Source organism: Balaenoptera physalus, assembly GCF_965194825.1.
Source record: "Balaenoptera physalus genome assembly, chromosome: X".
Lineage (NCBI taxonomy): Eukaryota > Metazoa > Chordata > Mammalia > Artiodactyla > Balaenopteridae > Balaenoptera > Balaenoptera physalus.
The window spans coordinates 29058719-29074031 of record NC_138903.1 but is presented as its reverse complement, the minus strand read 5'-3'; the positions used below and the strand labels follow the sequence as shown (position 1 = coordinate 29074031).

The 15313-nt window shown below is 35.9% G+C and overlaps 1 protein-coding gene across 5 annotated transcripts in view; it reads left to right on the top strand.

Moving 5' to 3' along the window:
• DMD (dystrophin) overlaps positions 1-15313 on the top strand; it is a 2259822-nt gene that overhangs the window by 1606485 nt on the left and 638024 nt on the right. For all 5 annotated transcript variants that reach the window (XM_082446317.1, XM_082446321.1, XM_082446320.1 and 2 more), the window contains one exon: positions 2808-2983. In XM_082446317.1, the coding sequence (XP_082302443.1) occupies positions 2808-2983 (176 nt within the window). The remainder of the gene's footprint in view (positions 1-2807; positions 2984-15313) is intronic.

Below are 15313 nucleotides of genomic sequence, written 5' to 3'. Positions count from 1 at the left end.
TCCAGAAGGCATTTACTCTATCATGTTATTACTCAAAGTGTTGTTCCCAGACCAACGATATCAGTATCCCCTTGAAGCTTGTTAGAAGTAGAGAATTTGGGGCCCTCGACAGACCTACTGAATCAGAATCAGCAGTTTAACAAGATCTCTAGGAGATGTGCACATTAAAGTTTGAGACGCAGTGCTATAGTACACATCTGATAGGTGCTCCATGCATTTTTAAAAAGTATTTCTAACAGTCGTGGGTATTGGACACCACTGGAGATACAAATTAGAGTCATAATCTTTCTCCTCTAACAGCTTCCCTGACTTTGGTGTTTTCGGCAAAGGTTTCCCCATTTCAGGAGTCATTCATGATTGCATGATCCAGCTAGTTCTCCAACCCTGTTGATTCTGCCTTAACAGTTCATGTTACCTCTTGCCTTTCTGTTCTGGTGCATTGTCTAAACTCTAGGTTTAGCCCCAATACCTACCTCGCAGACTCCTGTCCTAGCTGTTTTACCTGTGTCCCTGCCTTAACATTAGCCTAAACGTTGCCTCAGAATTACCTAGGAACACAGCTCTAGCTCTGACACGCCTGTACTTATGTCATTTTCTGTTGCTCTCCAACGAATTGCAAAGTCTTTAATGAAAAGCAAGGTCCTCTCTGCCCAAGCCCAATATTAATCCAGGGCTACACCTCTCCCTAAACTTCCACTCTCATACGGTGACATAGAGCCCAAATGTATACTCGGGATCAGATCACAAAAATTGCACACCATAGGCCTTGTCTTCTGCCATCCCCTTCCCCCCCACCACCCCGACCCTGCATGTCCCTAAGGCCTACCTATTCTTTCAATTCCAAATTATCCCCCAAATTATCTCCTTTTCATCCTTCCACTAAGATCCTCCCCCTTCTGATCTATCATTTATTGAGCACCTTGCTTTCTCTATTCTACTGTATATAGTGTAACAAATTATCCTTCACAAATATGTCTAATCTTGTCAGCTAGATTATACACTGCCTAAAACCTAGAAAACTGTACTTATTTCTTTGAATCTCTAGGAGGTTCAGTGATCAGTATTAATACTAATAATACCTTGGCAATGATGAGAACTCCTTCCTTCCTCTCCTCCTCTCCTCCTCCGCTTCCTTTATTCATAGATTCATGCATTCACTCAGTGGATACTTATTGAAACCCCTCATGAACCAGATGTTATAGTAAGCATTAGGAACAAGACTGTATATAGGACACAATCTCTGACCTCAAGGAATTTATGGTATTATAATTAAATATAATAATTTATGGTATAATATAGACACAGTTTGTTATGAATGGGGCTACCTGTTACTAAGCAATGACTGTCACATGCAACAGTGATCTGAACAGGTGTTAAAGAGTGTGATGCAAGTGAAGTCAACTAGCTGCAAGGAAGTATCACGTGTTTACTAGAGCACATCTCATGCACAAGAGAGTATGGTCAGGAAAGCTTACGAATAGCTCAGTGACTGTGCAGTTTTATGTTCATTGTGAGGTACTGTGCTCCTGGAATAATGGCCTGTTGTCATTTTTGCGGATTTAGTGAGTCTTTTAACTGTTGAAGACATACTACCAAAAATTCTAGTATTCAAAATAATAATACATGAAAGTAGTAAACAAACAAACAAACAAAAACCCAAGAAATTTATGTGTAATGAGAATCTAAAGGAGATTTGACCCAGTCTTAGAAAACAGGCATTTATTTATTTATTTGGCAAGCAGGTAATGGAGTTTGTATGTACTTGCTCTTGGGACAGAGGGATGTAAGAATATTATGTAATTAGAATCACATGTACTGGAAAGTGGTCTGCATAATGACTATCCCATCCATACATAAGGGTCTGTGAGTCCTTTAGGTTGAAATATGGTAAATATCTCAAGTTCTTATATTACTTCATTTTCTAAACTTCAGATTTAGTAATGGGTTGTAATTGCCTTACAAATTCTAGATTACCTTTTTTTTTAAAAAAAGGTAGAGTGCCGTTTTTATTTAACGGCAAAAGGCATTTTTAATACATATTTGGTTGTAACAGTCTTTTTTAAAAGATCTATTTTTCTGACACTCTACTCTTAAAATTTCATTTAGGATAAAAAGCAGAGATATTTAAGCTTGACACCGTCAATGACTCATAAAAATGTTCTGGTGGCTATAGATTACTTTTAAATTTCTCTGTACCTTAGGGATTTCTTGATAGGCTGCCCCTGAAAGCAATTAACTCTCAGCCTTATGTGGTTTTATAATGCAAAATTCATTGATGGAAACAGAATTTGAAATAAATTTCCTTCTCGTATAGTAATGAATTTTTGTTTAAATATCTCGAGGCTTTTTAAAAAATACTCTGGCTACACTATGTTTCTTCTTTTTCACCTCTCATATTGACAGTCTCGAAGAAATCTAAATACTTTCTTCATGTTTAAATTTTACAACACTTCATAGACTATTAAACATGGAATATCCTTGTGGGGACAAGAAATCGAATTTGCTCTTGAGAAGGTTTCCAACTAATTGATTTGTAGGACATTATAACATCCTCTAGCTGACAGGCTTTACAAATATAAAAACGAGCTGAACTGAGAGGGTGCTTTTTTACTGACACATAAAAGGTGTCTTTCTGTCTTGTATCCTTTGGATATGGGCATGTCAGTTTCATAGAGAAAATTTCACATGGAGCTTTTTTATTTCTTTCTCTCCCAATAGAACTGCATGTGGTAGCACATTGTTTAATCTTTTCTCAAATAAAAGGACATGGAGCTTCATTTTTGTTTTGCCTTTTTGGTATCTCACAGGAACTCCAGGATGGCATCGGGCAGCGGCAAACTGTTGTCAGAATATTGAATGCAAATGGGGAAGAAATAATTCAGCAGTCCTCAAAAACAGATGCCAGTATTCTACAAGAAAAATTGGGAAGCCTGAATCTGCGGTGGCAGGAGGTCTGCAAACAGCTGGCCGAAAGAAAAAAGAGGTAGGGCGACAGATAAAATAGGAATTCTAAAGTTTTAGCGGAGCTGTTTAAGCTGCCCTTAAAAGAAAAAAAAAAAGATTTTGTGAAAGATTATAACCAGGGTGAAAGGCACTAACGTTAAGGAGCCCATCAGCAGTTAATAGCAATAGTGAACTTGTTCTTTCTTTTTCTAGAATAATAAAATATGTAGCTGTTGCTAGTTAAATAGGCAGTGCTTTTTGACTGTTTTAAATTTTGAAGTTTGCTTTAAAAATCACACGTGATTGTTTAAATATGAATGTCTTCAGTCTATTCTAGCTTAAACAAGCTGTGTCTCAATTATTTTTTAAAGAAGATGAGAAAGGGAAGTTATAAATGACCATTTTGTAGGAAAGACTGCTCTTTGGCTAGATTTTTTTAACAGCTACAAATGTGACTTATGATGCTGAAAAACATGATAGTCATATTTACCTTTTAGTTCCACTACATTTCTTAGTACATTCTGGAAGAGGGACTTGGGCTGAAAACGTTCAGATCTAGAGAGGAAAACAAAACCTGAGAAAGGTTAGTGTTGAATTCAGTCATCATTTAACTTTCCCTTGGAATGTATCGAAAGCACAGAAAGCCAAGTGTGTGCTGCTGCAGTTGGAAAACATAGATATTTTTATAAACAGGATTTTGTATTATGCTTCCAGTTGTTGCGAATGTTTCCTGTTTCATAAGGGAGGACTTGGTCGTTATTTACCAAATGAGACTATTGTTATGAACAATGAAAACTCAGTTCTACTGCCAAGCTCTTGCTTCCTACCTATCATCTACATAATAGGTGGATTTTAATATTCAGAAAGCTAGAACAACTCACTGATGAGCGTCTTTGGTGAGGATGTGTTAGAAAGATTTTGGAATTACGTCCATTGTCATTGCCCACCTCCTCTGGCCACCTTTGCTCATGTTGCATTATTCAGAAAGTAGGTACAATTCATACTGCTGTACAAAATGAATGCATTAGTTAATCTACACACATGTGCGCACACACATACACAAATCTTGCTAAAGTTAAAAATAATAGCATCATCTAAAAACATTTTTATTTTAAATCTTGGTTTAGAAAATATTGTTTTATATATATATAAAACAAAATATATATTGTTTTATATATTATATATATAATCATAAAATAAAGATCCAAACTTTGTAGTTAAATTGCTTCCTTGGGAAAGTCATACACTTTTTTCCCCCCCAAAATTGAAATCCTTCTATTAAATACACAACTATCCCATTATTTAAATAACTGATATTTTTACACTATGGGCAGGTTTAAACCTGTATAACATCATTTCTGCCCCAGACCCAGTCTAGTCTAAAATAAGATGTTAAGAAATGGGGAGATTAAGGAAAATTGAATAGCATGTATAAGAATATGTTGAATTCATAAAGTGTATTAAATTGATTGGGGGATTATTTTTTCGTTATTGTATACAAGGTATTGTTTCTCATTTTGAAATACCTTACTCATATAATGTTTGAGTAAAGCTTGTTAATATTTTCTATAACTTCTTACCTGGATTTTTAAATTCTTGTTATTGGTTATTGACTTCTAAATGCAAATTATAACTTATAAATGAAGATAGGGCAATATACCTGTTTCACCAAATAAGCTCTAAAATTTTAGATCTTTCTAAGCTTATAAGAAGTTGGTGTATGCTGACTCTGTTGTGAAGTATTACACAAACTGTAGGTTAATTACAGCTAGGGATTTGGCTGTAATTGGTTAGAAAAAATTTCTCCCATTTAAACATTCTGACCTACATTAACTATTGCACTTTTGTTCCTTAAAAAGTCAAGATCAGCTTCCTTGAGTTTTTTTTTTAACTCAGCTTTTAAAGTTGTCTACTTCATGATACATTTAAAAAATAAATGTTAGCATATTTAAATTTCCACTGAGATCAGTTTTGTGGCATACTCAGGATTTTTGTATCATTTAAATTTTATGAAATGTAAAAAAGTAATAAAATATAAGTGTCATTTCTATACAAATACACTCACAGCTATTTCCAAGCACCCAGTAGCACATAAAGTAAAAATAACATATTCTTTATAAAATATTATTTTACTTAACCTAACAATTGTGGGAGGGCTGTACATGAGACTATTATTAATCAGTGTCATGCTTTCAGTGCACCCCAAGCAGAAGTTAGAAGGAGATAGAAGTTATTTATTGCACAGGTGAAAAATAAGATGACTGTTCAAGGTGACAACAGTATTCTTAGTTTGCAGTGGGATTTAAATACAGCTGTTGGAAATAGATAATATTTCATAGTCCATGTACACAGATGAAAAAAAGTGTATAATTTAAGCAATTAAAGTCTACAAAAGTTATTTGTAGCTTTATAGCTACATAATCTTAAACATTTTTCTTTGAAAATGTAAGCTATCAGAAATATGAGAAGAAAATTCTCAGAAAATTTCAAATAGCAGTGGATATCCATTAAGGTTAGTCTGTGTTGGAAGTAAATGAAGTATAAAATAGTCAATTAGCTGTGCAATTTAATATAGAAAATTTACCGTTGCCTCAATTATGAAGCAGAGGAACTGGATAACATCTATAGGTTTAAGCATCATAGTAATGAGTTTAACGATGGCTTAGCCACCAAAAAGGTCTTTGTAAACGAAGAAGATGCAAATGAAAACCTGTTGACCATAAAGGAAAGTCATAGGTTAAGACAAAGCAAGCCTGTATATGAAGACTCTTAAGCCTCCAGTCCACTGATAGAATTCAAGGGGTGCCATGAGCTTGAATGGGGGGAAATACCTCTTTGTTTTCACTAACCTCTTAACTGAAGTTGAGCATCCCCTTGCATTTTGAATATAGGCAACAAACCAGAGCAATGCTAGCAGTATCTGTGAAATCACAGATGTTTTCCTATCTCATTAGAGTTGTTACATATATCTCAAAATATGGTTCATACTTATCACTGCTTCAAAACTACAGTAGTTATTAGATCTACCACAGTATCTTATTAATGTGTTAATAATAAACAAGCAAGCATTACTTTATCACAAATTTGTGTTTCTAATAGTTTTGAAACTATTTCAATACAATTGGCTTCCTTTGGAGTCCTATGTATTTTATATTCTGGATTTAAAAACATTATTCTGAGAAGTCCCAGGCTTCACCAGATTGCTGAAGGGGTCCGTAACATTAAAACAACAGCACTATTTCTAGTCAGCTGTTCGTTTAATCTGCCCAGACCTCAATCGCATATATTGGGTTGGCCAGAAGGTTCGTTTGGAAAAACCCGAACAAACTTTTTGGCCAACCGAATATCATGGTTTTACTCCTTTTTGATGGTGTAGTCACCATCCTCAAACATTCCTTTATTTTATCCTGGAGTTTTCCAGGAGATGTACCAGTCAAGGGAATGTAGGTGGGCAGGCCTTCAAGCAATGGGTTGCTGACAACATAAGAAACTGTATTTTACTTAGAATAATGTCAGTTTATGAAAGATTGAATGAAAGAGGGAAGCAGCATAATGGGAGGTGAAATCCCTAAATTGAGGAATCTCTGAATCATTGCCCATAGCAATAAAAAATGATCTTAAGAGATTCTCTCTCCTCTTTTCTTTTGATGAATGTGGTATTACTTCCTCCATTTCACAGATAAGACAAAAATTGTACTAACATATATTGAGGAATAACAACTTTAATTTAAATTTTACTGGATTGAAAATATTGCTTGAAATTCTTCTTTTCCAACATTTTTTAGTGAAAAATTTCAAGCATATAGAAAAGTTGAAAAAAAGTAGCATAATGAACACCCATATACCCTCCTCTCCTCCTCCTACATTTCTAGATTCAACAATTAACATTTCACCATATATGCTTTTTCTTTCTCTTTCTCTCTACCTCCCCAGTATCTGCCTTTATGTAATATAGGAAATAATATACACACACAAATTTTTGTTGTTTTAACAATTGCATGTAAATTATAAACACTCTTATACTTAAACACTAAATACTTCAGCATGCATCTTCTTAGAATAATGACATGCTGTATATAACCATGAGTGTTTATCATGCTCAAGAAAATTGAAAATAACATCATATTTTTAATGTCCTGTCCATGCATCTTTTCAAATTAGAGTTTTCTCCGGATATATGCCCAGGAGTGGGATTGCTAGATCATATGGTAACTCTTTTTAGTTTTTTTAAGGAACCTCCATACTGTTCTCCATAGTGACTGCACCAATTTACATTGCCACCAACAGTGTAGGAGGGTTCCTTTTTCTCCACACCCTCTTCAGCATTTATTATTTGTAGAGTTTTTGATGATGGCCATTCTGATTGGTGTGAGGTGATACTTTGTTGTAGTTTTGATTTGCATTTCTCTAATAATTAGCAATGTTGAGCACCTTTTCATGTGCCTCTTGGCCATCTGTATGTCTTCTTTGGAGAAATGTCTCTTTAGGTCTTCTGCCCATTTTTGGATTGGGTTGTTTGTTTTTTTATATTAAGTCGTATGAGTTGTTTGTATATTTTGGAGATTAATCCCTTGTCAGTAGCATCATTTACAAATATTTTCTCCAAGTCCATAGGTTGTCTTTTCATCTCATTTATGGTTTCCTTTGCTGTGCAAAAGCTTTTAATTAGGTCCTATTAGTTGATTTTTGTTTCTCTAGGAGACAGATCCAAAAACATATCACTGCGATTTATGTCAAAGAGTGTTCTGCCTATGTTTTCCTCCAGGAGTTTTATAGTATCCAGTCGTACATTTAGGTCTTTAATCCATTTTGAGTTTATTTTTGCATATGATGTTAGAGAATATTCTAATTTCATTCTTTTACATGTAGCTGTCCAGTTTTCCCTGCACCACTTATTGAAGTGACTGTCTTTTCTCCATTGTTTATTCTTGCCTCCTTTGTCGTAGATTAATTGACCGTAAGTGTGTGGATTAATTTCTGGGCTTTATATCCTGTTCCTTTGGTCTATATGTCTGTTTTGTGCCAGCACCATACCATTTTGATGACTGTAGCTTTGTAGTATAGTCTGAAGTCAGGGAGCCTGATTCCTCCAGCTCCATTCTTCTTTCTCAAGATTGTTTTGGCTATTCATGGTTGTTTGTGTTTCCACACAAATTTAAGTTTTTTTTCTTCCAGTTCTGTGAAAAATGCCATTAGTAATTCGATAGGGATTGCATTGACTCTGTAGATTGCCTTGGGTAGTATGGTCATTTTAACAATACTGATTCTTCCTATCCCAGAACACAGTATATCTTTCCTTCTGTTTGTGTGGTCTTCAATTTCTTTTATCAGTGTCTTATAGTTTTTGGAGTACAGGTCATTTGCCTCCTTGAATAAGTTTATTCCCAGGTATTTCATTCTTTTTGATGCAATGATAAATGAGATTGTTTCCTTAATTTCTCTTTCTCATATTTCATTGTTAGTATATAGAAATGAAATAGATTTATGTTTATCAATTTTGTATCCAGCAAATTGACTGAATTTATTGATGAGCTCTAATAGTTTCTGGTAGCATCTTTAGGATTTTCTATGTATGGTATCATGTCATCTGCAAACAATGACAGTTTTACTTCTTTTCCAATTTCGATTCCATTTACCTTCTATTTTCTGTATTTCTTTTAAACTGGAAGTTGGGTCTAGATGAAACTTGAAAAGATACAAGTCAAATGTTTTTGGCAAGAATACTTCATATAGGATGCTATGTAATTTTTATCACATCAGGAGATGCATAATATGAGGTATTCTCACTCTAAATGATGCTAAGTTTGATCACTTGCTTAAGATGGCAACAATTAGATATTGAATTGTAAAGTAATATATTTTTATTTGAAATTAGTGAGTCATCTGATGGCTTTAATACCCATTGATGATCCTTCCCTGGCCCAATTGTTACATTGGGGACTCAAAATTATGATTTTCCTAGTTCTGACATGAATCCTACAAGCTGATTTCTTCTATTAAAAAAAGAAAACACTTCCTTTTTTTCTCTCTTTGATCTCAATATGGACTTATGGATTCTGATTTAGTCAATATGTTGTAATGAATTAGTTATCGTTCTTGCTGATCCTCACCTCTACCAAATTTAACCAGTGGGAGCCCGTTCAAGCTTTCTGCTTAAATGTCCCAGGTTCACCTTGTATTTTCCCTGCCCCAGGTATGGAATCTTGCATTCTCTAAGGGCCTCTGATTTCCTTCACTGGAGAATGTTATATAGAAGCCAAGACCCGGGCAGTAACACCTTCTCAAAGGAATACTGGCACCCTTCTGGCAAGCAGTACTAGGGGAAAAAATGTTTTCATGTTACTTTTGCAAGGATGCAAACATCTCTATCAATCAGAATACATCAAAATCCAAAGTAAGGCTAAGCATATTAAAAAGTTCTTATTGTGTTAGACTTCTTGTAAAAGCAGTAACTTCTTATTCATTTCAGTGCCTCTACTGCTGAATTTTTGAACAAAAGTTTACCTGTATATAATCTATGCTAGTTTACCAAGCAAATTAATGGTGTAAATAAGCTAATGGGAGGCATTCCTGAATGTACTTAAGGGAAGAAATTGTTTTTTAAAGACCTTAGCTCACTGTTTGCATGCAAATAGATGCTGTTAATTAGAAATGAGCCTTATCTAATTCATTACAGTAGGCCTAGTAGGACCTCTTCTTGAAAATATCCATTAGCAATTCATATTACTCTATGCACCCTTTGTAAGACAACTGTTTTCTCTTAAGTCTTCTTTAATTTTGGCTTCTCACTAATTCAGATGTCCCTAACAAAATAGTCTTCAGATAGCACTTTGTTTTCTACAAAATGAAAACCAAAATTTTACTATAATTCACAAGTCTCTTTGTGGTGTAGGCCGTATTTTAAATGTAGCCAACATATGCGTGTAAACCAGCGCTAAAAGCCTTTTCACACATTCACCCTTGGCCCCCCAGGATCCCTCCAGCCCTGACTCGAGTCCACTTGCTTTATACCTGAACTTCCCTGGTTTCTTATCACCAGTTTTAACCCTGATTCTTCATTCAGCCCGGAGTTTGCAGACTGAGTGCCCATAAGCTGAATCTAGCTTGGAAAGCGCGTGGTCTTTTTACATAGGCACTGTTACGAAATAATTGCCAACATTTAAAAATTGAGAGTCTTCATATTTTAAAAAAAAAAAGGATTTCTGTCTCGTTTTGAAAACTTAGATCTGGCTATACTAGGCACTCATTCTGACGTTCTCTCAAGGCATGATCAGTTGCAACTAAGTAACAGATGTTTCTTGCTGCTCAAAGTGTGGTCTCTGGACCAGAGCACAGACACCACCCGGGAGTTGCTAAGAAATGCAGAATCTAATAAATCATAGTCAGCATTTTAACAAGATTCCCAGGTGATTCGTGTGCATCTTAAAGTTTGAGCAGCACTGGTTTGGGCAAGCAAGCCTTCTCTTCAGTTTGCCACAATTGTTCCACCTCAGTCATTTATATTAATTGCTTTCCCATAGACATTTGACTTAATAATACATTATATAGACCCTTATAGACTGATGATGATGGTGGTGATGACAGCACTTAATATTGCCAGGAGCGGTTCCAAGTGCTTTACATAGCTCATGTAATCCTCATAACTACTCTATTCTTATTTCCATGTCTACAGAAGGGCAGTTGGAGCACAGACTGCTGAAGTTCTTTGCCCCAGATCACATAACTAGCAAGTATTTGAACCAGGATATAAGCCCAAATAGTCCTACGTCTCGCATTGTTATTCTAGATCCGATTTTACATTACTTAGCTTGGACCTTTAGTGTTCTCTAAGACATACTTCTGTCGACTAAAAATATATATATACAACCTAAAAGTTGAGAGTTATGTTTTATTCGGCAGACATACTGAGGCCTTCAAGCCTGGGAGGCAGCATCTCGAGTAACCCTGAGAAAACTGCTCCAAGGAGGTGAGGCGAGAGGGGAGCTAGGATATATAGGAGTTTTGCAACAAAGGGCAGGTAGTCTGAACGTCAAAAGGTTATTGTTAAAGAAAACCAGATATCTCAGGTTAAGGAATTTAGCACTTTTCTTCCTATGGGAAGATGCAAGAGTCTGGGCTCACTTCAGTCATTCGTTTGATATGCACCCCAGCTATCTCAGGCCAGTATCCTGTCTTTTCACATCCTGAGTTTCCTCAGGGATCACCGTCGGGCGTGGCTGCAGTCTTATGGCTGCTAGATGGCAGGTATTCTTTGTTTCCTTCCTGAGTTCCCTCAGGACTCACTGGTGGAGGGCTGCAATCTCTGATGACCGTGACATCCTTTGTTTACTGATATGGCAGGCAATATTTTATTTCTCACAGTTTCTGCCCACCAGCCTCTCACTTACCAAGCCCATTCCCTTACCTGGCCATACTCAGTAGCAAGTGAATAGGACGTGAAATCTGTTCTGACCTATCTTTGCAAGCATGTTATCCGCCATTTTCACCATTTCAGCTGGTGTCTCAAGCATAAAATGACCTGAAGTGTTCTGTCATTCAGCTTTTGCAAAAGCCATTTACTTTTGTGTTAAATTGCCTTTCCCCTTAATTTTTGTTCAAAATCCTACCCATGCTTCAGAACCCAACTGAAGTGCTATTTCCTCAATGAATGTTACCTGCTCTTCTCAAGCAGAAGTACTTTGCTCTCAAGTTCTTCTTGCTCCCTTTCATAACACTCACATAACATTTTACATATCTATTATATATCATATGTACATATATTTTATTTCCCCAGCAAGATTGAAAGCTTCATGAGGGCAAGGCAACGTCTTACTCTCCTCTCTATAACCCACAATACTTAGCAGAAAATCTAGTACATTGTGGATGACCAAAAATTCTTTTCTCAATTTAAATAGTAAAAATTTCTATCCACATTCAAATTAAACTAGGCATTTAAATCTTTACACTTGACATTGTTACATAGGTTAAAAATAGATCTACAGAGCCTGAACCATTTTTTAAAATGTTTTTATAATATCACATTTCCATGGATATATTTTTAGTTCTGAAAATTGGACTTGATCAGTTTTAATCTTAAAAATGGAAGAAGTTGGGTTAATAACTCATAGTTTAGGTGTTCTCCAGAGTTTAATACTCTTAAGAGAAAATGACTTCAATTCCCATAGTTATTTACACCAAAAAGAAGGTCTTTGATTCAAACACTTTGTACATTTGTTTGTGTCAGTCTTACTGGATCACAACTAGTAAATTCTAGTGATCTAAGTGGGAATTAGACTTGAAATTAGGTATTTTACCCTCATCCAACCTGTAACCAGAAGATATTTTAGATGCAATCCATATTGCCAAAGATCTATTTTTAGATTGATCAGAGAGGATCATACAGATATTATTATCCACAGGTGTCTATGGAAAAGCTCATCTCTTCCCATCTGTTCTCTGATGACTCTTGAAAAGCTTTCAAGGGCATTCATAATTCTTCATCAAAAGACTATGAAAAATTAGCTTCATAGCTAATCCTTTTAGGTCCTATTTTCTTCTTTGAAACTTGGCAAATTCTAGTGAAACTGACTAGCTGGATCCAAACATGCTGTCACATTGGCTGGTACAGACAATATCGCTCTCTATAGATACACAAGTGAATGCATACTCTGTATGGTCTTCTATCAACTTTTATGGGGCTGGGGAGGTGGGAGTTGAAGTAGGGAGGATGATCTCTGGCATGGGCCTTGTAGGTTGGCAGGAGTCAAATGAAGAATGAATGGACACACCAGAGAGGAAACGTGATAGGAGCAAAATCAATGAAACAGAGTAGATACGTTGAAGGACTATGTGCAGTTCAGTACAGATATGCTGTCTTAAATCTCCATTTACTTTACTCATCTACCTATTCTAAGCTTTTCATTCTATATATAAAACCAACAGCCCAATTCCTATTCCAAACTGAATGCTGGATATTAGTAACTTATAGATGTTTTTAAAAGTTTTTCAAGTGGACTTCCTGAAACCATGCACCTTGCCTCCCACCATTTGAGAGTATGATTTCTAAGAGTCAACCGTGTGCTGTTCCCAACCCATTTATGCAAGTTATTCTTATTTTTAGAATTTTCTTATTCAATTAAATATTACATAAACTAATAAAATTGGAATGCAGAGAGAAAGAAAATTGTGGTTTCTATTAAAACTAAGTTGAATGCTTTGGAAGACTGATTAGCAAATAATGCTGTTCAATTAGATGTGGATGAAGCAACTATTTAAAATTGGGGGTAGAGGGTAGAAACCACAAAAATCTGGAAGGATTTTGCATTTAGATTTTTTTTCCAATGTGTCTAAATCTTACTCTAAAGAAATCAAAACTAAAAGTCATAGATTATGCAGTCTAGGAGTGTTTTATACAAGAAAGAATATGCTGAATTTCAGTCAGTTCCCCCATACCAAATGAGTAGTGAGTTAATGATCATTTATATGTTCTAGGTGAAAATAAAATGTTTAAATATGCATAAACGACTTTATATAATCCCTCCAGCTTAACAGTATTGTTCCAAAACCTGCCTATCCAGTCATCCCAATCAAGTTTAGTAAGAGGATTTCTCTTGTTTGTCTAAAGCACAAAGTGCGGTGTGGTGCTAAATAGAGCAGTCAAGATGGACCATGTCATAAAAGATTTTGTATCTCAAAAAACTTCTTTCTGGGGTGGCATAGAAGAACATGGGGAGGTTTTTCAGTAGATGAGATTTGGAACCATATAGGCCCCTCTGATAGTTGAGCTCAGGGTGAAATGAAGAGGGTGAGACTGGCAGCTGGGTGACTCAAGTTAAGTAGTTTTGTAGTATTTTAGATTAAGGACAATGAGTGTCTGAGCAAAATAAAGCTTATAAAGGTGAGACACATTCAAGATACTCGGTAGATGAAAGTAAAATAACTTGGTAATTGATTAGATGAGAGGGTTGGGAGCTTGAAGGAAGGATTCTAGGAGAACCCCCTTCCCCAGATTTCTGGCTTGGAGAATTGGCCGAATGGAGTGCTGTTAGTTATGAGAGGAAATACAAGGGGCCGTACGCAGATGGAAAGAAGGCAAATCAGACATAAAGACGTCAACTTGGGATATGATAGGTTTGAGGGGCCTGTGGAACAATTAAAACAAGGTAGTCAGAAAACATGCATTTGGATGTGCAAGGCTGAAGGCACTGAGCCTTTTTCTTCTCAGTGAAGCCATGGTAGCAATCCCCAGTCAACTAACCGCTTCTCAATGAGATCCCTTTCTCATTTCATTTACTCACTAGCTGGTAAACAAAAGAGAGTTCCCAGAGTATGTATTAACCAATAAACACTGCTGTGGAGAAAGGGTTCAGGTGTTAGGAAGCTACTGTGGCAGATGAATACTAGTGGTGACTAATTGAGTGAAGTAATACCTGTGATCTCTATGGGGTCACAGACTACCACCCTTAACTCACAAATCAGAAGCGCTGGTAGACAAAATATGGGAGACAGACCAGGAGAACATATTCATCACAACATACAAAAAAATAAGCTCAAAGGTCTCATCCTACTAATCGCAGATCAGAAATGGCCTCTTTGTATGTTTGGGGCACCCTGGTGAAAGCAAGGTTGTCTACAGCATATTTAAAGCATGGATACAGCATTCAATGAAATGCAGACGGTCAATACAGAGGTAGCTAGAGAGCCTATAACATGAGAAATAAGCACAAAGCAAAGCATGCCCCATAAGACTCCATACTTGGAGTCCTGTAAATGCACTCTCCCTTTAAGGTTATTGGTGTCTAAAATCTGTCTATTGTTGTCTGTCTGACTCAACAGCAGCTCCACCTGGATCCCCCCATTTTCTTAAAACAGACCAAAAGGCATTTTGCATTCTTTCCATTTTCCTTGTTGCTGAGGAAACTTGAAATGACTACCTTCAAAGCCTGTCCTGTGAGACATATTTCACATTATGAGCAATCATTTCCGAAGTGCTTTTTATGTTAGAATTACAAGCCATCATACCACTAAAAAGAAACACAATATTCACAGGTCAGTAGACCATCTTTGTGCACAAAGGAAAGCCCGGACTAGAGATAAAAATGTGTTGATCACTTCATTGATTACTTCCTTGGATTTAATATAATTGTAGGATGCCTTAGATATGTGCGCTAGTCTAGTCTCATGTTCCCTTTAACAAATCTCGTCTTTTTTAGTAATTCTGAACTGGTGTAGTTTGGCCATTAATATATATCTAAAGTTATCATAATTTGCTTTTTTCCATATAGATTAATTTAAATGAAAATATGTTTTTCTCTTTTTATCCACTGATAAATATGTTTTTAAAAACCTTTTCTAAAATGGAAAACACCATACGTGTGTGAGCTGCTAATCT